This window comes from Eumetopias jubatus, unplaced genomic scaffold (assembly GCF_037043125.1).
Source record: "Eumetopias jubatus isolate StellerSeaLion01/CBP00866 unplaced genomic scaffold, mEumJub1_p1.0 scaffold_6, whole genome shotgun sequence".
NCBI lineage: Eukaryota > Metazoa > Chordata > Mammalia > Carnivora > Otariidae > Eumetopias > Eumetopias jubatus.
Genome location: NW_028274812.1, coordinates 44,451,933 through 44,477,578, shown reverse-complemented (window position 1 = coordinate 44,477,578; position 25,646 = coordinate 44,451,933). Strand labels below are relative to the sequence as shown.

General features: G+C 38.3%; 1 protein-coding gene across 1 annotated transcript in view; it reads left to right on the top strand.

Annotated features, from left to right (window-relative positions):
• The window catches only part of SLC35F1 (solute carrier family 35 member F1), a 383,792-nt gene that overhangs the window by 234,896 nt on the left and 123,250 nt on the right, over positions 1-25,646 (top strand). The window contains exon 2 of the mRNA XM_028117096.2: positions 3,652-3,827. Coding sequence (XP_027972897.1) covers positions 3,652-3,827 — 176 coding nt within the window. The remainder of the gene's footprint in view (positions 1-3,651; positions 3,828-25,646) is intronic.

Here is a 25,646-nt window from a genome sequence, read left to right as displayed (position 1 = left end):
TCCTTAACTGGTCTCACTCTGTAGTAAGTTATTTGGGAACTCAGTCCTAAAATCTTGGTTAGTAGCTCTCCAGTGACAAGGACTGTGTCTTATTCATCTTTGCATATATAGTGCCTGACCTGTAGATGGCTGTTTTATAGTATATTGGTACATATGCATCAGAAGGACTGAAATTTTATTCTCTTACATAAGTAACTAGTCATTTTTGGTGGCTTGGTTTTGTTCAGGAAAGGCACAGGATATTGCAAAGTTTTTGAATACCATGGTTGTAATTTAATCAGCTGTAGGAATTACCACATCATGGCAGTTTTTAACCTTCTTTTCCCAAGGAGACATACTCCATACCCAGTATGCTCCAGTGGATGTACTCAGCACTGGGAGCAACCAATTAGTTGTAACTCTCCCCATTTCTCTTCCACTTAAGGATGTAAGTTATTATGCAAGTAATCAAGAGTGACCCAGTGAGAAGATAATCATGAGTCCATCTAAATTAAAATTTTAATCATTTTATACATTATTAACTATTAGCATAATTATTGTGTTTTGTGGTGACTAGCTCAAACTTCTTCAAAGAATTCTTTGAATTCTTCAAAATTCTTCAAAGTCAAAACTTTTATATCTTAGCACTTCCTGTCTACTTAGTCATAGTTAACCATTCCCTCTGTGAAATTCTCTGTTCCCTTGGTTTCCATGATACCAGTATTGCTCTGGTGCTCTCCACGGTGCCAAAACTGGTCTTTCAAAGGCTAGCATTGACTACAGATCATCTTCTGTCAGTCCTCATTCTCCGTACCCTCTAAGGAACATTCAATATTACAACTCCCTCCTCCGTGAAAGGCTCTGCTTCCTTGGTTTCTCTTAGAGCAAGAACTATGCTGGTTTTCCCCTTAGCCTTCTAACCACTTCTGACTCCAATGATGTGCCTCTTCTTTCTCCCCTAACCCCAATCCGGGAGTTCCTCGAGGATTTTTCCTAGGCCCTCTTATTCTCTCTCCCATTCTCCCTTCCTTGGCGATATTATCTATGTCTAGTACTTTAGCCATCACTCTTAGGTGTATAACTTCTGCATATTTATCTCCTGGTTGACCTCCCTATCCAACTCTTATCTCTTGTTTCTAATACTGCTGGATCATTTGGAAGTTCATCTGGTGGCTCAAATTCAATATACCAAAAATATTTGTTATCTTTGCACTAAAACCAACTCCTTATCACGATTTTTGTTAGTGGATATCTTAGTTCTGTTAGGCTGGCTTAAAAACCTTTGAAATAATTCTGGTACTTCTCTTTACCTCTGCCTGTCTTTTTTATCACCTTTCAATTCAACAAAACTGTTCAGGGTTGCCCAGGCCTATCTCTGCACTATCTTTGAATCCCTTCATTTTCTACTTCTTCTGAATGGTATTGCCCAGCTCTAGATACGGTGAAGAACATCATACAGACTTCATAGTCTGGCAGAGGGTAAAAGGGGGTAAAATCAGTAATTATAATACAATGATGTAGAAGTAAAGGAGAAACATCCCAGAGAGGACAGGTAAGACTTCTTAAAGGGGGTGACATATAAGCCAAATCTTAAAAGATGAATAGGAGTCAGACTGATAAAGGCAGGATGAACATTCTGGAAAGAGTAATAACACATGCAAAGGAATGCCAGCAAAGAAGACCACAACTCATTGTTGAGGTGTAAGTAGCTCTGTAGGACTAGAGCTCTGACTTCATGAGGAAAGCAGGAGGTAAAAAGAGTGGAGGGAGGGCATTTAGGGCCTTGTTTTCAGTTACCTGTTGCTCCATAACTAACTGCTGCAAATTTCATACCCTAAAACAATAGCCATTGATTGTTTCTTGCAATTCTCCAATGGGGTAGCTGTCTCTGGGGATGGCTCATCTCTACTCCATGTGGCACAGACTGGTACTGCTCCACTGGGGCAGGAGGATCCAGGATCCTCACTTACATGTCTGGGGCCTCAGCTGGGGTGGCCCTGGCCGGGTTTCTCTTCTTTTCACACGGTCTCTCAAGATTCTGTAGCCTAGGTTCTTTACATGGAAGCTGTATCTGAAGAGAGCAAAAAATGGAAGCTGCAGAGCTTCTTACGGATTAGCCCAGAAGTCACATGACATCTTTCCCCCTACATTCTGTTGGCCAAAGTAAGTCACAAGATAAGCTCAGTTAGAAAAGGAGAAATAGATCCCACCTCCCTTTGAGAGGAGCAGCATGAATGCAGAGGGATAGGAGGAAATGTTGGCAGCCATCTTTGTAGACGATGTACCATGGGCCTTATAGATCACAGCATTTTAGAGGGTACCATTATAGGATTTTAAGCAACAGATTGATATTTTAGACATATATATTTAAATATATGTCTTTGATTCCTTAATAAAGGTTGAATACGGGGGTCAGGGCCAGTACCTGGGAACAGGGCAGCCAGTGAGAAGCCTCTACCAGTGTGTTACAGGTTAACCTCAGGAAAGAAAGCCTTCTCTATGGGCCCTCATGCCTTGCCACATTTTTCCTCCTCGTGGAAACAAATGGAATGACCAAAATGTGATCGATGCCTTTTAATTTTTTTCTTTTTCTTTCTTTTCTTTTTTTTTTTTTCTTTAAGCAAGACACCACCCAGGTATCTGCCCAGGACTCTGCCCCTTTCAGAAAGATGGGTTCACATCTGCCATGGGGGAGGAAATATGTAACATTGTAAATCCTCTGACCAGTGCTTTTTTGTTTAGAAATACCACTCCTTGCTTATTTTACATTGCTGCTTCAATAAATAAACCAGGAAAGTCAGATGGGACTTTTGGGGAAAGCAGAAGCCTGCTTTGTATTTCCATGGGGCTCTTCCTGAGTCAGATGATGCAGATTTATATGATCATAAAGCGCATATGAGCACTTAATTTCTATGCAAAGTGAACCCCTCGACTCTTGCCTTTAGTCCCTTCTACAGTGGTCTACTATGCCTTTGAAGAAGGCACAGAAAATATTTACAGAATGTGAAATGTTTTATTATACTACCTCAGTAACTAAATTTCCTTCATGAGTAGCAATTTTAATATGCAAGCAGTTGTAACTTGTGTAGAGGAGAGCAGACTAGTGCTTATTGGTGCTTGCTAGAGCAAACAAAGATCCAAAATCTGGGAATGGAAAGGAGATGGTGCTTCCAGATTTTCAGATGTTCCTGGATCCAAGATTTTAATCTATAAACAAAAGTCTCTCCTTGTTGGTATGAGAACCTGAGGATAAGGTTACAGTGCGGTACCTATTTGTCAGTGTGCAGATGTTCTCTGGGGTTTCTGAACACTTAGTGAATGCGATGGTGGGCATCAGGGATGATGTTAATTTCCCCCCCCCACAGGCTCCAGAGCGCTGTGGCCAGAAGCCAAGATCACTTGGAGAGATTTGGTCTCAAATCCCAGCTTTGCTACTTCCTAGTTATTTGACAGTGAGGAAATTCCTTAACCCCTCTAAACTTTAGGGTTTTTTTTTCCTGTATAAAACCTCACTAAAAATGCACCTCTCTCATAGGATTGCTGTAATGGATAAAAAGAAATACTTTTTATTGCACTTAGCCTAGTGAATGGCACAAGTGCTCAGTAGATTTTTAACTGTTATTGTTTTAATGGACTTCCAGCTGATGTTTGCTGTTTCTCTTTACTTTTCAGGGAGATGTTAATCTCTGTGGCTCTGGGCCAGGTGTTATCCCTTCTTATTTGTGGAATTGGCTTGACCAGCAAGTACCTGTCAGAAGATTTCCATGCCAATACACCAGTCTTCCAGAGTTTCCTCAATTACATCCTTCTCTTTTTGGTCTATACCACCACACTAGCTGTCAGACAAGGTAAGCGTGCCAAAACCCATATGCGGCTTGGAATATAGCTCAATTTCTTTTTTACAAACATCTAGAGGATTGATGAGCCGTGACTAAATTAACTTTTTTTCACTTACAGCATCATAAGCCAATTCAGAACCTCAAATCTCACTTTTCTATTTTGCAGTAATAAAGCAAACAGAATGAACAAATAAATCACAAAGAAGGATAAATTGTGTGAATTCAGCGGGAAGTGGAAAATGCATGTATAGGCAAAATGTACAATTGCTCACTATCTGAATTTCTGTTAACATTCCTTGTACCCCTCAGTGAATCTAAATAGAATGGTGCTTCCCTGGAAGCTGGAAAGGCCTGATGCAGCTGTCCTCACTAATGCCAGTCCTGAGAAATCCAAGGGAAATACAGACAAATGTATGTTCCTTAGGAAGGTGTCATAAGAAACATAAAAATATTAAACACAATCAACTCTAGTAATAATAAAGGGGAAAAGAAAGGAAAGAAAACTACCACAAATGGTCAGAGGAGATGTTCTGTCTAAATTTAAAATAGCTAAAGCAATAAAACAAGTCCTCCAAGAATCAGTGCAAGAAAAACATTTTAATTGGCACCTGAAGTTGAAATCCTTGGGGTGTATCTCTGGAAGAGTATAATTCAGAATCTTATCACTATAACACTGAATCTGGTGTAAACACTCTTTCCTCTGGCCCAGAAATAGCCAACAATTCACCCCCAGAAGCTGTTGACTGTGAAATATGCACTTAAAAATAGTCGTCAATAGGTTTAAAGACAATTATATACCTTAATAATAAATAAGGATACATGAATAGCTTTACTCATCAACCCTAATAGTCATACTTTTTTGAAACTTTTGTAAGAACCATATCAGGAATTTCATTTTTACACTTATTTAAATGGTCATCCAGAGTAATATTGCTTAATTATAACAGTGTGGCCAATACTAGATTTTATTCAGTTGGGACTGAATTCCAGTTTAACTTTGGATCTGTTTTAAGTATTGGAAAAGCTAATTTCATTTACTTCTCAAAAATTGTATTATTGGTGTTTGTTTGTTTTAATTTAACAACAGTAGACATAATTAATTTAAGAATAAAATTTCAAATAAAACCTCAGGTTACAAAAGTTCTAGACAGTGAGTCTCAGCTATATTTCCTCAGTGTGATCTGGAAGCTAACAGTTTGAACACTACAAATGCGAAAAAGAAAACCCACAAAATTCACAGGAAAGTGGCGAATTTATCTTCTCAAGATTTTTAGAACTAAATAGTCTAGACTACGAGATGGTGAACTGCAACGAATCTTTGGGTTCTTGTCCATCTTACTTTCCAGGAATCCAGAGATTTAACAAAAACCTTCATGAGGAAAAAATAAAATCAAGTCACTTTAAGAAACAGAGAGAAAATTTCAGTCAGAAAAGCTTAGAAAACTAAGTGTAGCAAAAGACCTAAAATTTATAACTCTACCTTCTATCAAGACTCTATAATGTGCCAGACACTATGGATGTAAGTTATCTCCATTATTCCTTCAGTCCAAGGAAATAAGTATTATTATCCAAAATTTTATAAGTTCCTGTGTCAGGAACCTGCTCTAGGCTGTAGAACTAGTTGCTGTCAGGCTCACCCTAGGCCAAGGTCATGTGCCTCCCGGGACTCCCTGTAACCCCATGTGGGGTTTAGGGGATGCAGAAGGAGGAAAAGAAGATACTTCTGAACTAAAGGAAGGGGTTTTGCTTGAATTTAAAAGCCCTGAATAAGAAACCCGCCCTGGGGCCAGGCCTCCTGAGGCAGAGCAAGGAAGTCAAGAGGATGTGGTCCCTGGGATGGGTGGGAAGGGTAGACAGGGGAGAGGCACACCTGGCAAGAGGCCAAAGACGAGGACAAGGAATTTGGAGGCCCTTTGGAAAAAAGACTGAAGGGCGCCTGAGGAAATTCTGTTTATCCCAACCAGTGATGGAGAGAATCAGTTTCTAAAATGCCTTATCTGGAGATTTTTGCCATTGCCTCAGCTGATCACTTGATTCACTGATATGTCTTTATGTGGGTGTTTACTCATAATGTTTGTTTTAATCTTCATCTTTAGAAGTTTTAATAGGCTGGCATTAAGCTAACATCTGGAAATCAACAGAGTAATTACATTAATTTTGTATAGGCTGATTCAGTACTGTGTTCTAGAGACATAATGATCTCTTTCCTTGTGCACCTCACGATTTAAGAGGGAATGAAAAACAGAGCAAAGACGATGAGAGGATGGAAAGTCTGGTGTGTGCAGGGGACATGCTCTCATAGCCACAGTTTCTTCTTTCCTGGTGCTTCCTGACCACTCCTCCCAGAGGGCTGCAGAGCAGGACTGAACAAAATTACAGTCTTTCCCATTCCCCCAGCACAGACACCATTTACCCCACCAAGCCACCATTTAATTTGATGTCACCTTAGGTCACATAACTGCAAGAAGTTAGTCTTGGGAACATATCTTTAAACAAATATTTCTTTATCATTGTAACCATACAACTTCTAAAAAGTTATGATTGTCACATGTGAATACGACGTGATGAAAGCAGGAAGCCCCTCAAGGGGGTTCAGGGTGATGTTATGGCAAAAGCCTTGTGGAAATTTGACTTCAAGTTAGACTGAGTTCTCTTTACCAGATTTGCACTGAACCAGTGACCAAAGACTCTGAAACAACAGGTTCCAGTAGAAATTCCAATATAACTGCAGGTCAAGCTGGAGTTCTGGACTTGTCCCTGATTATTAATTGTTTCCTACAAAAAATTTGACTACCATCCTCCTTAAAAAATGTATACCTTGTTGGACAGGTTTTAAGTCTAGCCCTTTACTTGCTTGGTGCTAGGTTTTTATTCCAGATAGTTCTACAACATGCTTTTTTTTTTTTTTAAGGTTTTATTTATTTATTTGAGAGAGAAAGCGCACGAGAGAGAGCATGAGTGGGGGGAGGAGCAGAGGGAGAAGCAGACTCCCCACTGAGCAGGAAGCCCCATGCGTGGCTGGATCCCAGGACCCTAGGATCATGACCTGAGCTGAAGGCAGCCGCTTAACCAACCTAGCCACCCAGGTGCCCCTATTCCAGATAGTTCTAAAATTCAAAACGATTTTGCTGTTCATAACAAAGAGCCTCAATAATACATCTCTATAGAAAAAGTGTGCTTCAAACAAGTAATTCCGTTGACACTGTAACAAGTTTGAGAATTTAGCTATAACTTCAGTAGGTTAATAGTAACCAATTTTAAGAAGTTATTCAAGGCAGTTAAAATGTGCTCATTGAAGTAATGCCTGAAACCCAGACTCATGCTGTATGTACCTAGTAGGGCTTCAGGAATTATAAAAAAAAGCTCAGCTCTCTTCCTGTGTATCTTTCCTTTAGTCTCACACTATTGTCACCAGATGTGTGGTGTTTATCCTACCAAGCAATTCTGTGACATCAGATGGGAGTCCTACAGTTGATCTCAGTTCTGACCCTGTCTACCTGGAGATGGCTAGCGTAAGATCCCACAGGTTAAGAACTGAGTCTTACGTGACTGCCCCTCTCACTTCAGGGCCAATTGCAAGTCTGGGTTGTAACCTCTGCTTCTCACTGATGGACTGTAAATCAGACAGTCCTATGACTTCCTTCTTGGGTTTGATGAACTTGCCAGAGTGGTTCCCAGGACTCAGGAAAAGAATTTACTTACTGTTTACCAGTTTATTATAAAAGGATATGATAAATAATATAGGTGAACATCCAGAGGAAAGAGATGAGTAGGGCAAAGTATGTGGGAAGGGGCAGGGAGCTTCCATGTCTCTCTGGGCATGCCCCTCTCTCTGCACCTCCACGTGCTCATCAACCCTAAAGCTCTCTGAATCCTCTACTTGAGAGGTCTTTATGAAGGCTTCATGATGTAGGCGTGATTGATCATTAACGCCATGTCCAGCCCCTCTCCCCTGTTGAGAATGGACAGGTAGGGCTGAAAATTCCACACTTCTAATCATGGCTAGGACCCTGTGGTAACTGGTCCCTATCCCGGAGCCCACCGAGAGTCACCTCATTCGAGCAGAAGACATTGCCATCACCTTGGAAATTCCAAGGGATTTAGGAATTCTGTGTCAGGAACCAGGGCCAGGGACCAAATATTAGAACAAAAGATGTTCCTGAGTATTCTTATTACTTAGGAAATTGCAAGAGTTTTAGGAGCTCTGTGCCAGAAACTGGGGGCAGAGACCAATACCTATGTTTTCTATTCTCTCACAGGAATATAACTACAAAAGTATAGTGCAGCTTCCAAAAATTTTATGGATTTGCCTAGGAAACTCTCAAAAGAAGACTCTTCCTCATATCTACTTTTTTTTCCCCTTAAAATTCATTGTAATACTAGCTGAAATCAGGAAGCAGAGAAACACAAAAGGCAAAGACTATAAACAAGAGGAAAGAACAGGCTGGGGCCTAACTAAAGCCCAACGAGTTCTTGCATTTATATTGCAGAAGCAAGAAATGTGACAGGCTTTTAAAAACAAAGGTGAAGATAGGATATCAAGAAAAAAATATGTCATCACACTTTTTGCCCATAAACTTCTCTTATCAATTATTATAAGAATCCTGCTTCCCAGAACTACTTTCAGCAGTTCTTAAATAGATACCCATGGTTCCTCTTCTGGCAGTTTTTAACTTCTGAGTGTAGATAAACCCTAGGTTTTAAACAGTCAATAATTTCCTTCTTCTTTTCTTCATCTGCCAGCTCTTCTCAGTTCTTGTCTCTCTAATTCCTTTTTATTTTTCCTTTCACTGTTTACTCTGTGATGGGGGAGGAAATGATTGTGGGGCAAATGCAGGATGCTGAAGGGGAAAAAAACACTTTCAATCTTTATTTTCCTCCTCAAGGCATGGTGTTAAAAAAAAATAGGTATCAGTAATGAAAGCAGAAATAGAAAGAGAAGTGTCTGCTTCATTTCATATACGACCCTGGAAAGAAAATAAAATGCTGCCACCATTGATCATCATTAGATTTTTCTCTGGTGACTCATTCTCTAAGTTTTGCTTTTTCACTGAAAGATATTTTTATAAAGTCTTCTAATTTTGAATAAAAGACAAGCTTCCAGCTAAAAGCAATTTAATGGGTAGTGCATGTACTTTGCTTTTCAGCAAATTCTTGAAACATGGACATTAAAGGATTTATTGAGTCATTTATATATTTCTTTGTGTTAGTGTGAAAATGAAACAGGTCTCCAAGAGTACTAACAGAGCATTCATAAACACATCACCATATGTAATCCCTTTGATTTTTTCTAAAGAGAGAATACTGAAAAGTAAACGCATGTATACTCTTCATGAAAAATATCCTCATTTTGAACATGAAATTCCAGAAGACAGAAATCCTAGTTCAAATTTCAGTTCTAAGTGGGGAGGCTGAAAAAATGAACTCCATTCAGTTATTTTTAGCACTTGCTCTCTCCCTGCCTGCCCTACCCACCATCTCCTTTTTCCTACTCAGAGCACTCAAGTAGGGCAGGACAGATGAGAGAAATACATAAAAATGACAGCTTTGTCTACACACAACAGCTAGATCCAACTCATGGCCCAATGGTCCAGTCCCATAGCCCTCAGCATTTTCAGTGAATGCTCTTCTCAGAATTTGTGCCAAAAAAGCATTTCTCCTTTTGGTGGTGGCTGGGGAAACATTAATCAGTAAGTAATTGCTACCTCTTCCCACACCAGACAGACTTCATATTTGTTCTCTGCAGAAACACTGCACTTCTTACATACAATTACATAGGCTAAATTCTCAATTACCAATGTTGCAAGATTAAAAATATCTGTGTAATTAGAAGAAATGTAGGACTTCCTGCAAAATAATATAGACCTCTCAGAGAGCCACAATGACATCTTAGAAACTTACATATCTGTCAGATCCTAGAGTCACCTGAACATCTTGTCTTCCTAGTTCTGTTAATCACATACTGTATTTAGATTCTACTGAGATAGACCTCTTATGAGATTCAGTCCTTTTTTTTAATCCTGGTTATTATATCATCTGGATATGTACTTTTAAAAAGAGTCCACTGATCATTGTGATTTAAAATAATCCTTTTCTATTTTCTTAATTGAGTTGATCTGATTTTTTTTTCTCTTAAGTAAAACTTAAGAAATCAATCCTTTTTTTAAATCCTCTGTGAATCTTTGCCCCTTGCCTTTGTTGGAATGTACTATAGGGAGTGAAAAACACGGGCCAGAGCAGTGAAAAGAGTTAAAGCAGGATCCAGGATTTTCTCAAAGCAAAAGCCCAAGTTATGCTCCCACATAGCTCAGTTTCCAATTCTCTGGGTAACCTTGACTAAGTCACTGAGGAGGACTGTTAGTGGGTTGCCAGTATAAGAAAGCACTTGGCAGGGCACCTGGGTGGCTCAGTCGTTAAGCGTCTGCCTTTGGCTCAGGTCATGATCCCGGGGTCCTGGGATCGAGCCCCGCATCGAGCCCCACATCGGGCTCCCCGCTCAGCGGGAAGCCTGCTTCTCCCTTTCTCTGTCAAATAAAAAAGTAAAATCTTAAAAAAAAAAAAAAGCACTTGTCAAGTGTAAATACTGAATTAAAACAACCTTGAGAGTTGTGGGGGGGAATATTATTGTCACTTACCTAAGTCTGGTGAGGTAATATTCATGGGAGCCTCTTAAAAATTCTCCCATGTGGGAAATTACCTGGCAAATCTCCATTCCTATTCCTTGTCAGGTTGCCTTTATTTTTACTTAAGTATGATTGGAGAGTTCTAGCCCCCATAGTAAAGGTTGTACTTCAGGAATTGAGGTACTCAGGTGAATCCTTGGTAGACACTCCATGGGAATTATGCTTATGTTTTTGGGGAAGGGAGAAGAAAAGATGGGGGGATGGTGAGGAAGAGGGGAATATACACAAACCATCCTGAGAAATTATGAGAGAAAATCACAGGAGAAAACTAGACTCCAGTTCTAGCAAAACTGTCTGCCAGCATATGGAGCAACTGAAACTCTCAGAGACTGCTGCTGGGAATGCAAAATGATACCACCACTTTGGAAAATATCTTGGTGATTTCTATTAAAGTTAGACATACACTTACCATATGACCCATCAGTCACACTCTTCTAAGAGAAATGAGAACATGATGTCCACACAGAGAACTATACACAAACATCCACTGCAGCTTTATTCATAATTGCCAAAAACGGTAAACAGCCCAAATGCTCATCAACTTGTGATAGGATAAACAAACTGTGGTGAATTCATAAAATGGAGTACCACTCAGCCATAAAAAGGAGTAAGATACATGCAATGATATGGATTAATCTCAAAAGCATTATGCCAAGTTCAAGAAGCCAGACATGAAAACTTCCATACTGTGTAATTATATACTGGGTAATAATGTGATATTCTGGAAAAGGCAGATATGTGGTTGCCAGAGCCTAGGAGCGGGAGAGGGTGACTGCCAAGGGACACAAGGGAGCTTTCAGGGTAATGGAAATGTTCTATAGATCTTGATTGTTGTAGAGGTTACAGGACTATATACATTTGTTAAAACTCTTCAAGCTCTGCGCTAGAAGAGACGGATTTTAGCACATGAAAATTATACTTTAATACACCTGACCAAAGGCAAAAAAAAAAAAAAAAAAGAATGAAAGGGAATTAATTGACTGTCTACTATCGCTTCATGGTCACCATGATAGAATGATGTCTCATTAGGCCCAGCGTTTTCAACAGGGAGACTATAGTAGCTATTCCCTCAGTCACTTATGGGTCTTAGGAGGTCACCATTAAAACTTCCCACTTCATATGGCATGCTTTTAGACTAAAGAATGAACATAGTTTCAAAAAAAATACCTACTCCAAGGACCTTGCTTGTGTGACATGAACTATTATTTATCCAGCTTATAATCCATTAAACAATGCAAACACACACACACTCCATACACATGCAGTACTTACAGGGTGAATCTGCACCAAATCAACTCTTCCACGGTCTTACCGTTAAGAGTATCCAACAGACCATGTCCTGTTTGTGCTAACATGTACGAATCTTGAGTAGAGTGATACCTTACCCAGAACTTTCAATATTACTTAAATGACTTTTAGATTAAAGGAAAATGACATGAATATGCAACGCTGTCTTCTCTTAATGAATCCTCGTATAAACATAACACACACGCACACACATACTATACATCAGACTCTCCCTCATTCCCCATGCCAAATAATTCATTAAAGGGATGCCCTTCTGATTCTTTCATTCCAAACAGCATATAAGCTTGGAGGGAGGGATTGTCTCCCTGTCTTATGTGGAATCCACATTGACTTAATTCTGGAAATCTTTAAGCTTTCACCTATCCATGCTGAGAGGTGGCACAGAGCAACACTCATTCCTGGCACAAAGCTCCCGTGTTCCTGTGGGAGATTGAAGGGTGGTTACAAGATGATAACTGTATTCCTGAAGGAGATAAGTCCCCTTCTGCCAAAATAGTGCTTTGTATGTAATTAGTGTAAAAATTCAGAGGAATGGAGTTTATCCTTACAATCATCTTTCTCATTAAAAAAGAATCATAATGGAAGAACAAAGCAGTCCCTGCAGTGAGTTGAATTGCTTTCCCTAAGTTTTCATTAAATCAAAGACTCAGCAGTTAGCCATCTTGCAACCACTATTGCTGTCTGCTACATGAGATCTGCAGGGGAATAAAAAGAAAGCAAACTTTTTTTTTTCCCTTCACAGGATTAGAATTGTATTAGATCAGAATTCCCTGTCTGTGCATTTTTTGAGTATCTGGTTTCATTGGTTTCCTTTTCTGAGATTTTTGGGGACCAAAAAAAAGATCATAGAGCTCACCAAATTTAAGTGTGGTATTTGTACATGGTGGGTTCTGACTGCAAGTTGGAGTGACTGGGCCCCTTCGGTGACCTATATGAGGAAAAATATAAAGGAAATGACATGCAAAAAAAGAAAATGTGATCAGAATTTATGTTTCTGAGCATTTTTTGTTTTACTATTTGATACTTCTTTCTTTGAAGTAGCATGAATATTACTTTCTTTTACCTTTAACTATCTAATTAGCCATGTCTGAGAAAATGTCTATCTTTAAGGACCATATTTAGGAATTACTGTAAGTTCACTAAATTAAAATATAATTTTAAACAATTAGGGTCTAGACTTTTTCTGTTTCTCAGTTCAATCCAAACTTAAGAGCCAAATTGCATCATCCTGGTAAGTTTCCATAACGTTTGTGTGCTGTTTTCCTTCATTTCATATGTCAGGATAGTCATAGTAACTGCCTTACAGGTTTCCTGTGGACTAAATGAGGTGATGTATGGAAAACTTCTAGCACAGGATCAGGCATATAAGAGCACTGAATGCCTATGATCTGCCATCATCGGTATTAGAGTGACTTAGTAAATATTGATTCTCCTCCCTAGCAAGTTGGATTTTACACATGTAACTCTTAATTTGAATAAATTCCACTGTAAGGACCCTGAAATTCATCGGCCATATTCCAGCAGTCGTGTTCTCCTTAACTTGTCGCTGGATATCACAGTAGGTACTAGTATGATTCATAGAGGAATACAGAGATGAGACATTGTAGATGTTTCCTTACCACTGTGGTGGCCAACGTGAGTGAGGAAACTCACTGATTGAATTATTACACTGACGCACAACTCATTCTGAAATGCTCTGGCCCAAGTCCCTCTCCCCCAGGGTCTTTTGCCTGAGGAAGCCAAGCCAAGGGGAGCAGTGAGCACCCAGAATCTGTCCAGAGGGAGCCAGCAGCACCCTTCTACTTTCAGGCATAACTGCATCCAAACCTTGAGAGATCATAAAGGGGAAGAGAACATTGCCAAAGGAAGACTTGAAAGAACAATTCCCTAGATCAGTCCTTGTCCCCAGAAATGAGTGAGTTCTTTGCGCTACAGCTTTGATTTTGACCATCCAATCTGAAAGCAAAACTGTTTCCCATCCTTTCTTTTCCTCTTGTTTGTGTGTATGTTTCCTTTCTCTTCTCCCATTTCCTCTCTTCATCCGGTTTCTTCCTTCTCCCGTAATCATAACTGACACACAAATGGGAGGAAATGGGAAGAAAAACATTCTCATTCACTTTACTGAGACACAACTGTCACTACAACTTTAGATATTACAGAGAAGATCCAGATTCAGTTTAAGCCATGCCTGCAAATTACTACTCCAAGTTACTATTCTTTGCTCAAGGAAAGGTTTGGAATCACAAGGACAACAATTAAGATCAGTATGTTGTAAACTAAGTCTGATTACCTTTTCTCCTTAATGTTTTAATCCTTCCACAACACACACAGAATGCATCTGTGAACTGCACCAACTGAATACACGTATGGAAAGCAAAGCAGATCCGAAGCAGCTGGGAAAATCACATTCCTATTTGGACTGATGACCAAGGCATATGCCAGCTGGAGAAGTTGAGGACAAAGAAGTGTGGTTTGACCAAAGCCAAGAAGGGATGGCATTTCTGTCCAAGATAATTTCCAGCAAGGGATTAGTTCTTGGGCAGTGGCCATAGATGCTTTAGAAGACCTATCATTACAACAGTAGGGATTCTTCAGATGCACTACCAGAGGGAGAGTAGGGTCACTATTTTATAATCAAAATCCCAAATCTCCATTAGTTATTTAGAATAAACAGTGAGCAGCATGTCCCTTTTAGGGACATTTCAATGGAAGCCATAGTACAAAATCCATAAGTAGAGATCAGTCTTACTAATGAATACTGCACAGACAAGAATTGTCCTTGGATGAGCTCATTAAAAGGAATCGTGCTCCCATTTTTTGACACGGCAAGAACGTTTGTTCTATTTTAAAGTTGAAAAATAAAATCAGGGTGGGGAGAGAAAAAAATAAAAATAATCCAAGATGAAAAAGAGCTGTAAAATGCCCCAAGAGAGCATAAAGCTTTGGGGGCTACATAGCCAGGGAAATGGCCGCCAGTGTGTCATCTTCTAGCTGAGAAGAGGGGAAGGCCATGCTGTCAAGATCATGGAGCTCTCACTCACCCATCTTTCAGCAGGAAGAGCATGCCACAGACAAACTCAATGGACTACTGGGGTCTCACCAAATTCAAAGCATCTGGTTCTGTACCTGCAAACACATTTCAACTTTTGGCTTAGTGGATGTCATTCGCTGAGGTCGAAATTTCCAGCTGTGCTGTGTTAAACTCAGGGCCATTATAGCACAGCTTTAAGCAAGCTATTGATTTTAAACTTTTGTCAGACTAAAAGAAACTAAGATCATTCAGAAGCAAACAAAGAACTCAACTTCTAAAAATAAAGTTAAGGAACTTGGTAACTTCTTTTTAACAGAGAAATGTGTGGGCAGATCTTATGTAAGTGGCATAAATGTGGAAATCTCTGCACTGTTAAAAATTGTAAGTTATTTACTATATGGAAACTTAATAGATCTCAACTCCTAGTTTCTGTTGTTTTGGCATTAGATATGTTGAGTAATTTAGATACTTAACTCCTGAAGTGTGTTCCTATACTCAGAGTGTCTCTTAACAAAAGGAATTGGCCTGATATACACAAGCCAAGGATGCAACTGCTCCCCAGCCTACTGAGTTTTACAGTTTTAATTCTGCCCATTTTTCCTTATACAGAACCTTCTAGAAGGCTCTGAACTGATTATATCTTGCTCAAATGTCTCTTACTCAGTCACACATTTCTTTCTCCATGTATTCATCCCATCTGTTATGTCATTCATTTACTCAGCAAGTACTTTTTTGAGGGCCTCCTTCTGTTAAGCACAATACGACCTAGTGTGAAGGATGCCTAAGTGAGTAAAGATGATCTCCCTTCTCCCACTCTTCTAAGCTCACAGGCAAAAGGAGGAGCGTGGCCTGTGAAGAGGCCAGACCTGAGGGCCTCACTTTCTCTCCTCTCCACACATCTTCTTTGTCAAAGAATTTACTTCTCCTCTGTCATCTATTTTCACGACTCTGTTCTCCATCAGCTGCCAGTCCTCCCTTCCCCAATTTTTCACAGCAGAAGAATTCATTACAAGCAGTTACAATCAATCCATTGCTGTTTCGTGGCCTCCCTGTGGCCTGTGCACACGCCCTTTGTTCTAGGATCCTGACTTCACACTAAAATAGTGGTGGTTGTTCCTCCCGTCCCTGTACCTCCCCCTCCCCCCCCACACACGGACACACTCACGGACACACACACTCTGTTGTTCCAGGAGAATACGGCACAGATATCTTCCAGCCTTTATGTAGACTTAGCTGTGGTGACTTCTTGGCTGCTAAGCTTCTATGAGCTAGGGCATTTGGCCAATTTCATGATTATTAGTGACTTCCAAGACTCTCAAAGGTCTCCTATCCTCTTATAAGCAGCTATATATGGAGCACAGTTCTCCATCACTTTGCCTGGCTTGTGACCCCTTTGTGTAGTAGCAAGCAGTCCTTTACTTTTTTGGCTTCATCCCTTTAAGAAGCCCTTTACCCTTTCGGTCATTTGGGGATGTACCTTCAGCACTTGCTGGTATATGAACTTCAGCTCTTCCAAGTTTCAGCAACCCCTGTAATATATTAGAAACCACAATAATTTAATGTTATAAAGTGAAAAGCAACAGCACAGTAAAGACTATCAAAGCTCACTAACTTTAGCTCAGTACCCGACAGAGGAGAAAGACTGCCAACCACTCACTGGGACCATTAGCAGCTGTGGAGTAGCAGGAAGGAAAACCAAAATATCACCTTCTTGCTTTTAACCATTTTCTCATTTTGTTACTGGGGCTCGATCCCAGGACCTGGGAATCATGACCCCAGCCGAAGGCAGACGATTAATTTGTTACTCATTTGCCCCACTCAGCAAATATTCATCACATGTCTTCTAGGGTAGGTTACCATTTGATAGTACTTTGGAGGAGTGAATTAATGGTGCCTTTGATAACCAGTCTCACAATAGGTACAATTTCCAATAGTCCCAATTTGTTTTCAGAAAGTGGCACAGATAAATATCTAAATGTAGCACTGATGATGATTCCTTGAAGAAACCATTATTGCATCCTATTAATCTAAATCCTACTAAATTCCTGATCTAATCTATTCATGGTTTCACCTGAAAACCAGAAAAAGAGTATCTCTCCTTTCAAGTATATCTATAACCACAAGTATCCCCTGTGTATCTATGCAGCTCCCACTGTTAAAGTTTAAACACACCTAACAAGCTAACTTAGAAAACTCCCACCATCTCTGGGGTTAAAGTTACATTTGGTTGTGGGATATATTGACTGATGCAAAGTTGTCTTCAGTTAAATTTCACCATTATTTATTGAGCCCACTGTGTACCAGATACTGTGAGAGGCCCTCTCAGGTGCCCTCTCTCTATCCCCATTTGCTCTAGCATGCCTAACCCAAGCCATCTATCACCTCTTACCTGAACTGCTATGACAACTCCTGAGCTGGTCTCTATCTCTGACACCTGCCACAACTTCATCACTACGGCCTCTTTTATTTTTTTTATTTTTATTTTTTTAAGATTTTATTTATTTATTTGACAGAGAGAGACACAGCGAGAGAGGGAACACAAGCAGGGGGAGTGGGAGAGGGAGAAGCAGGCTCCCCACTGAGCAGGGAGCCTGATGCGGGGCTCGATCCCAGGACGCTGGGATCATGACCTGAGCTGAAGGCAGATGCTTAACGACTGAGCCACCCAGGCGCTCCCCTACGGCCCCTTTTAAAACTTTATTTGTTCTAAGCTAAAGTGCATTAGTCAATCAGGCTTTGGATAATTATGTAAATCCTTTATTTTTTATTTATATTGAATTCAGGATTTTTAAAAATAGTTGGGGGAAGGAATTGATTTTTTTTTCCAGACCCACTGAAATCAACACATACTTCCCAGCTTTATTCACTGAACCAAAATAAGGTCTTTTTATATGGTTCAAGAAGCTCAAAATCAAGATACTAGAATGTTGTTATTCCTACTTTCTAATTAGCCTGTCTACTTGAGGGAAGGAGCCCAAAGATGTAATATTCTAATTTTTGTTTTCTGAGCAGAATGTCTTCTAAAGTGCACGCTAAGTTGCTTTGGATTTCAGAGTGATCCAAACGTAAAACAAAACAAAACAAAATAAAAACTTAATATTTTAGGTACTAGTTTCATAAAAAATAACTTTGGGGGCACTGGCTCAGTCGGTTAAGCATCTGACTCTTGGTTTCAGCTCAGGTCATGATCTCAGGGTCTTGAGATCTAGCCCTGTGTTGGGCTCTGCACTCAGCAGAAAGTCTGCTTGAGATTCTCTCCCTCCCTCTTCCTCTGCCCCTCCCCTGCTCTCTAAGATAAGTAAATAGATCTTTTATTTATTTTTTTAAAGATTTTATTTATTTATTTGACAGAGAGAGACAAAGTGAGAGAAGGAACACAAGCTGGGGGAGTGAGAGAGGGAGAAGCAGGCTTCCCACTGAGCAGGGAGCCCGATGCCGGGTTCGATCCCAGGACCCGGGGATCATGACCCAAGCCGAAGGCAGATGCTTAATGGCTGAGCCACCCAGGCACCCCATAAAATAAGTAAATAAATCTTTTAAAAAATAACTTTGGTAGATACTGTCCTCTGTATATAGCATTACCGCTAAACTCAAAGAATTCCATTTACCCCTTAATATAGAGCTTCCAATTAAAATCATTCCAAAAAAAAAAAAAAACCAAAAAAATAAAATCAGTTCAATTTGTTCAATTTGGTTGAGTTAAAATACATTGAAAGGTCTCCTTAATAATAAATCTTCCAATCAAAGACTTTTGTTGGACTGCTTCTATGGCAGATGTCCACTTTATAAAAACTGCTAAATTCTAGGAGGAAACCATGAAAAGCCAAGAGACTGAGACAATATTTGAGGAGGCAATGTTATGTTAAAATTTAAAAAATGGTTATATATATATATTTATATATATAATTTAAAAATGGTTATATATAATATATATATTATAACCATCTGAAAATTTTAAAATTTATGTTTATATTTTTAATTTACCAAAATAATACATTAATATAAACATTACATATTTGTGCAAATATAAATATTGCAAATACAGACATAAATATGTTTGTTGGTTTTTTTAGAGATAGTGCTTCCCACCACCGAAATAAAATCCTTTTCTTCTTCAAAGGAATCTTTGTTAAAATTTTGTTATTCATTTTCATGGCATTTTTCTATGTATATGCATTCAAATATATAGTTATAATGTAAATGGTAGGAACTATATATGTTATTTTGAAAGTTGCTTTTTTCACTTAGTAATATATTCCAGAAAATTTCCCATTTCAGTACGTGTACATTTGCTACAATAGTACTGTTAAACTGTTAAACTGTTAAACTCACAATTCGTAGTTATGCAGATTATTTCCAATTTTGAATTATTCCATCTATTTTATAAGAAACATCGTTGTAAATACATTTTAAATATATGTGAGTGTATTTTGTAGTTTAAATTTCTAAAAAATTAAATGCTGAGTCAAGGGCATTTTAAATATTGATAAATATCACTAAATCTCCCCTCTCCAGAAAGTATTACCAGTTCAAAAGCCTACTAACAATATCTGAGAGTATGTTTCCCCACTTACTTATCAACATCAGATATTATCAGTAACATTTTTGTCAATCTAAAAGGGGAAAAAATCTCATTGTTTTACGACAATTGTATACCAAGTCTATTCTTGGTGTAAGACTAAGTCCCGGTGCACTCCTTTCCTTCTTTCTTTCACTCAGTCTCTTGTTTTCATCTCCTCATGAATTAGTGCAAAGAAGGGAAAACAAATGAACCCTGTGATACGTTCCCCTGGAAGAATGCCACTGCCAGAGCACTGGAGTAATAATACAGAAATTTATATCATCCATAAACCTTTTATAGTTGTGTAATTAACAGGGCTATTAATATTACCTAAGCCTAGCTTTCTTTATTGCTGTAAACACAGCCTGTGATCATATAAATGACATCAGTATTAATCCTTTAGGACATCATGTAAACCAAAGGACATGAGTCAGTTTAGCTAGGGTTTAATCAGAATCTCCATTCAAAAAAAAAAAAAAAAGATTCTTTTTGCTTAGAAAGCAGAAGGATAACCTTTGGGCATTTTCCAACTTTGGGTTACAGGGGAGGTTTACTGGTGTAGATGTGCCTGGGAAGAATGGATTAGAGAGAAATAGAGAAATTTTAAGCTGTATCAGTGTAGAATTATGTCCATTATCCCAATATATCCTGGCTATTTCTATGGCTCAGTGTCATGTATATATGGTTTTCTTCTCTCTTGTGCAGCTTTATTAATATTTAATTCAAAAAATGAAGTCAGTTTAGTACATATACTTCATATCTCTTTTTCAAAAAATAAGGAATGTGACATGGAAATAGGCTCCAGGAATCCCAAATCAGTGTAAATTAACAATGGGGTTTAGATCACTGGTGTGAAGAATCAGGGCAGTAAAATTACACTGAAGGATGGTCTCTACTATGAATATGTTTCTTCCCTAAGCAAGTCAGCTTAATCTCTCTATGACTCAGATTTCCTAGCTAAAAAAAAAAAAAGTGGATAACTATTCAATAAAAATTGTTTATTAACATATATTGATCATTTTATGTGCTCAGAGATGATGTCATTAGAACGTTAATCTATTTGATATTTGAAGGACATAATCAATTTATGTGGCTTTTTAAATGTCAGCTATTATACTTAAGCCCTAGCTCTGAATAAAACTAGTATATTTCAGGATGGAGTAAGATTTTCTGAAACAATAGGTGCAAAGTCAGTCCATTCAACTTTGATGATCATTGATAAAGAGGAGAGCACAATTAAAGAAGGGAGAAAGAACCAGTGCACAGTGAGTTTGTTTGATTCTATGAACACACGATACACCATTTCTAGTACCCCCCCTCCAAAGGAGAAAAAGAAAGGAATGAAAATGTGCAGTATACAATATACTTAGGCCTTACAAGCATTATATAGGTCATTTATATATGAAAAAACTGAGGCTCAGAGAGATTAATTGACTTATCAAGAATTATATAGTGGCTTCTGTTTAGGATATAATTAGTCACAAAAGACCATCTCCCTCACTCCAACAACAAAAACATATAAAATCATAGTTTTTTCTGAACGCACCAGAAAGCTAAGGAAGAAAAGAAATCTAAATGTATGAAATTCCAGAAAATTCCCTTTAGACAAGATTCAGTTTCTTTCATCCCTGACAGAGTGACAAGAGAAGGAATCCACAAAGAGAGAGGCAAGAAAAAAAAAAAAAAAACAGCAAAAACTTTATATTAATGCACACATGTGACCTGGTGTGGCAGATTATATTCTAAAGGACATCAGCCACAGAGCATTTTTATACACAACTTACAAACTATGTTCCATGGGTCTTCGCCTAGTGCTGGGCATGTACATCAAAAACTGAGAGGTGGCACAGAAGAAGTAAAAGAGATTCTACCTGGTGTGTGTGGAGCCTCCTCAAGTGCATGACAGCCATGTTTTGAAGATGGAGAGGAGCAGTACAGGAGATCTGAGAGAAAGGAACTAGAGGCAATCCAGACTTTTAGCTGCCAAGGATTGACGGTATGGCAAGACAGTGGAGGGAAATCTTTCTAAATGTTCCAGGCAGAGAGAGATTTCTATAGGTTCAAAAAGCTTACTACAGGACCAGAGAGCAAAGAGAATTCCCCAGAAACCCAACAGTAGTCAACTGAATTGTAAAGTAAAGGTATATTTTTCGTGGTTCAGAAAGTTGGTACCTGGGAATAGAGTGCAGAGATGTCTAGAATCTCACCAGTACTCAGACCTCAAGTCCTGAAGAAGGGTAAGTACTAATCCTGCTTTCAAAACATTTTAAGTCAGTAGTGAAATAAGTCAAGCTAAAGCTGCAAGAAAGCCAAGTCTCAGTGATCAGATTGACTCCTTCCTCCATCCAAGCAGCCTAACCCAGAAAAAGGACATTCTGTTTTTGAAAGCAAATATTTTTTTTCATTAAGTCTCTACTGCTATTTTATACAAAATACCCAGGTACAATAAAAAATTACTAGACAAGTGAAGAAGCAAAAAAAAAAAATGTGACACATGGTCAAAAGAGAAAATAATCAATAGAAGCAAATCCAATAATGCCATAGATATTAGAGTTATTAGACAAGAACTTACTAATAACTATGATCAAAATCTTAATTTTGAGTGGAAGAGGTTGACAACACTCATGAAGAAATGAGGAATTTAACCAAAGACCAGGAAACTATTCTTAAAATAGTCAAATAGGAATGCTAGAAATAAAAATTTTTTTTAAAAAAGGTATAAAAAATGAAGAACGTAGAACTCAGTAGAGGAAAGAATCTGTGAATTTGAAGATAGGTCAGTACAAAGTATCCAGTTGAAGCACAGAAAAAAAAATGAGTAGAAAAAAAGAGAAGAGAAACAGAATAGAATATGTGGGACAATATGAAATTATCCAACAGGCATGTTATTGAACTTCCGGAACAAAAGGAGAGAGACAATGGGGCAGAATAAATATTTGAAGAGATAATAGTTAAAAATTTCTCAAATTTGTTGAAAGACATCTAATAAATCCAAGAAACTCGGGAAATCCCAAGCAGGATAAATGCAAAGAAAACTACATCTGGGTATATCATAGTCAAACTGCTAAAAACCAAAGACAAGGAGAAAATCTTGAAAGCAGCAAAAGAAAGAAAAGATACATTACACTAAGGGAAAAACACTTCTCACCAGAAACAGTAGGGAGGGAGTAAAATGTAACAATACTTTTAAAGTGCTAAAAGAAAAAAGACACCTGTCATCAGGTAAGTCTATAAAAAATGAAAGTATCCTTTAAAAGTAGAGCCAAATAAAAAGCATATAGCTAGTAAGAAGCAGAGCTAAGATTTGAACCAAAACAGTATAAATAGGAAGATTGCTTCCCACCATTCAGCCCTGCCTATTGTATTTGTTGTGTGTTGGCCTATGTCTGTGTCAATGCCAGCCTTTCAGTGTTTAATTTTTATAATTTATTTTTATTGTAAAAACAATGAATGGTAAAAAAAAATCAAATCACTAAGAAGTATAGAAAGTAAAATCAAATATCCCATTTTCTACCTCCTACAGAACTCAGATTGGCAAATTAGAAATTAGAGATAAGATCCATTGAGTAATTCAACATGGCCCACTTTCCTTCATCTCATTTTTAGACTTGAAATGTGAAAAGTCATCAAGAATCTTTGTCAGCCTTTCTCTGTCATGATGAATCCTCATTGCCAATAAAAATAAGAGATTCAGTACTTTAAATGTGCAGATTCAGTATATTCCACTTTTTTCTAACTTAAAGCCATTGGAAAGAGCAGAATTTTCTAATCAATTTACCATAATGGCACTGAGATAATTGTTTAGGTTATAAAGGAAAGCACGAATGTGGTTTCCTGCTGCCAAAGATATCTGATATTCTCTAATTCCACATGTCATTTCCCAGATGCCTTTAAGCTTAGTTACATGAAGCAGACTCAGTTTCACAAACACCATTATTATCATAGGCATACACATGGATAGTACCAAAAATTTGGTTCGCAGTTTTAAAAATCACCATTTTGCAGTATGTATTCACAACAGCGTTTTGGGGCAGAAGATGAGAAACCATACCTAGAGGTTAGGAGAGGTGGCTTCTTTTGACTAAGCATTTCAGCTCCACTTGAGAAAGTATCTGTAGTCACTAATCTATTTTCAGATAGAGCCAAAGAAGAAAGATAATTTTGTTTTGTTTTGTTTGTAGTAAGACAATGAGAAAAAAAAACAAAACATGTTGGTGGAGACTTTAAGAGTCAGCTACTACAACTGTAGAATCTCCACTTGTCCAATATCCAGGCCAGGGACTCAGAGTATGCTTAAGTACTTTGAACTCTATATTCCAGAGAACTGCATCCCATCTTGGGCTGTCCTGACCATTAAAATTCTTTCTTGTAATAAGCCAAAACCTGTTTCCTTTTTTGCTCCCCAGTTTCCTAAACCTACTCTGAGAGGCCCCATAAAATATTAAATTCCTCTTTATAAGATAGTCATTGAGGTGGCTCAGTCAGTTAAGCAGCCTGCTCTTGATTTTGGCTCAGGTTATGATCTCAGGATTGTGAGATCGAGCCCAGCTTGCAGCCTGCTTAAGATTGTCTCTCATTCTCTCGTTCTACCCTGCCCCTCAGCTTCCCCCCAACTTGTGCTCTCTTTCTCAAAAAAAAAAAAAAGATAGCTATTGAAATATTTGAAAAAAAAAAAAAAACCCTCATGCACACATTTTCCCCTGGGCTAAACATCTCCAGTCCCTCAAAACTTGTCCCTTCTCCATTCTGATTACTCTCCTCTCAACCTCTTCTATTTAGTGCATATCCTTTTGAGAGACAATTATCCACTTTTCTGCTTTTCGTAGTGAAAGAAGAATGATCCCTTCCCTCTTTCTAAATATGACATTCTTATTTATGAAGTTTAAACTTGCATTTGATCTTTTATTTTTTTGCACTCACAACTCAGTTGAACTTAAGTAGTCCCAAATAAAAAAGTAATTGATTGACTTTCTTATTTATTCCTATATCTTTATTACAGGAAGGCCTTTTCCCAAGCAGTTAATTCCATAACTTTTAACTTGTTAAAGTTATTTTATCTGATACCTGACCAGAATTTCTTCCACTGTATTATAAACTCACTTATTTTTAATTATCTTTTTTGTCCCTCAAAGTCACCTTAAGTCATATGAAGTCACTAGAACCTTTCCATCTCTGATTAAGGACTACTGCCTAGTTTTTAAAGCTTTCTTCATAAGTCCTATTTTCTATGCTTATCACAGCTTTCACTGCATACCTTCATACTCTCTTTGATCTCGCCACACTCTCTAAAAATATGAAACTCTGAATTAGATACTCTTAAATGTAGTGTAACTGACAAAAGTTCATCTTTTCTGAGCAAGCTTCCCTATCTTTGTGCTACCTTAGATGGATTTTATTTTGTCATATTTCTTCTATTAAATCAAAACTCACTGGAATGGTTAAGAAAGTATGAGAGATAAGCCCCCTGACATCCCTTACAGTTGGAGCATGGAATAGTTGTATGTCTCATTGTGAAAACTCAGAATGAAAGGAATGGAGTGCATTTCTTTAAGAATTTTTGTCTTGAGTTTAAAAGGGAAAATGCCAGAACTTTGGAGAGGGAATGATCTCTGTTCTATTCTGGTCCAAACTTTTCTTTTTATTGTCCCTTAAACATCTCTTCTCATTGGTCTGTGACAAAGTGATTACAAATTACAGAGAATTCTTAGTCTCTTTTTAAAATAATCAATACTAACACTTTAAGCAGAATCTTCCTCAGTTATAGTTCCATTGTTCTAGGTAATGATCTTTTTAATTTGCTACTGCTAGAGGTTCCAAGTCCCCTTGGCAGCTAACCATGAATTCTGGAAAATGGTCTCTGCCTGCTTAGTAGCGGTGTCACATTGAAGGCTAGTGGGTACATAAACCACATTGGCCTTCGGCATGAAGAAAACAACCGGGTTAAATGCTGCCCATAAAGCCATTCCCCATTCCTCTTTACTTCTTAGCTTCCTGTTTCACACTGTTAAACATCCTTTTGTGACAGTACTGGGGCAGGTGGGTGTTGAATTTCTCAAGCTCACTTTTGTAAGGTGTGAAATATTCCTCTACTACAGCAATAACTTTCCCAACCTTGCAACTCAGGTATCCCTGAAAGCTGAAAACCACAGCTAATGAGATCCCCATCATTGCATCTTGTCCTTTCTGTTCAGATCCCTTATTATATTTATACTACTCAATATCAACACCTCCTAGGAAGTGGTGAT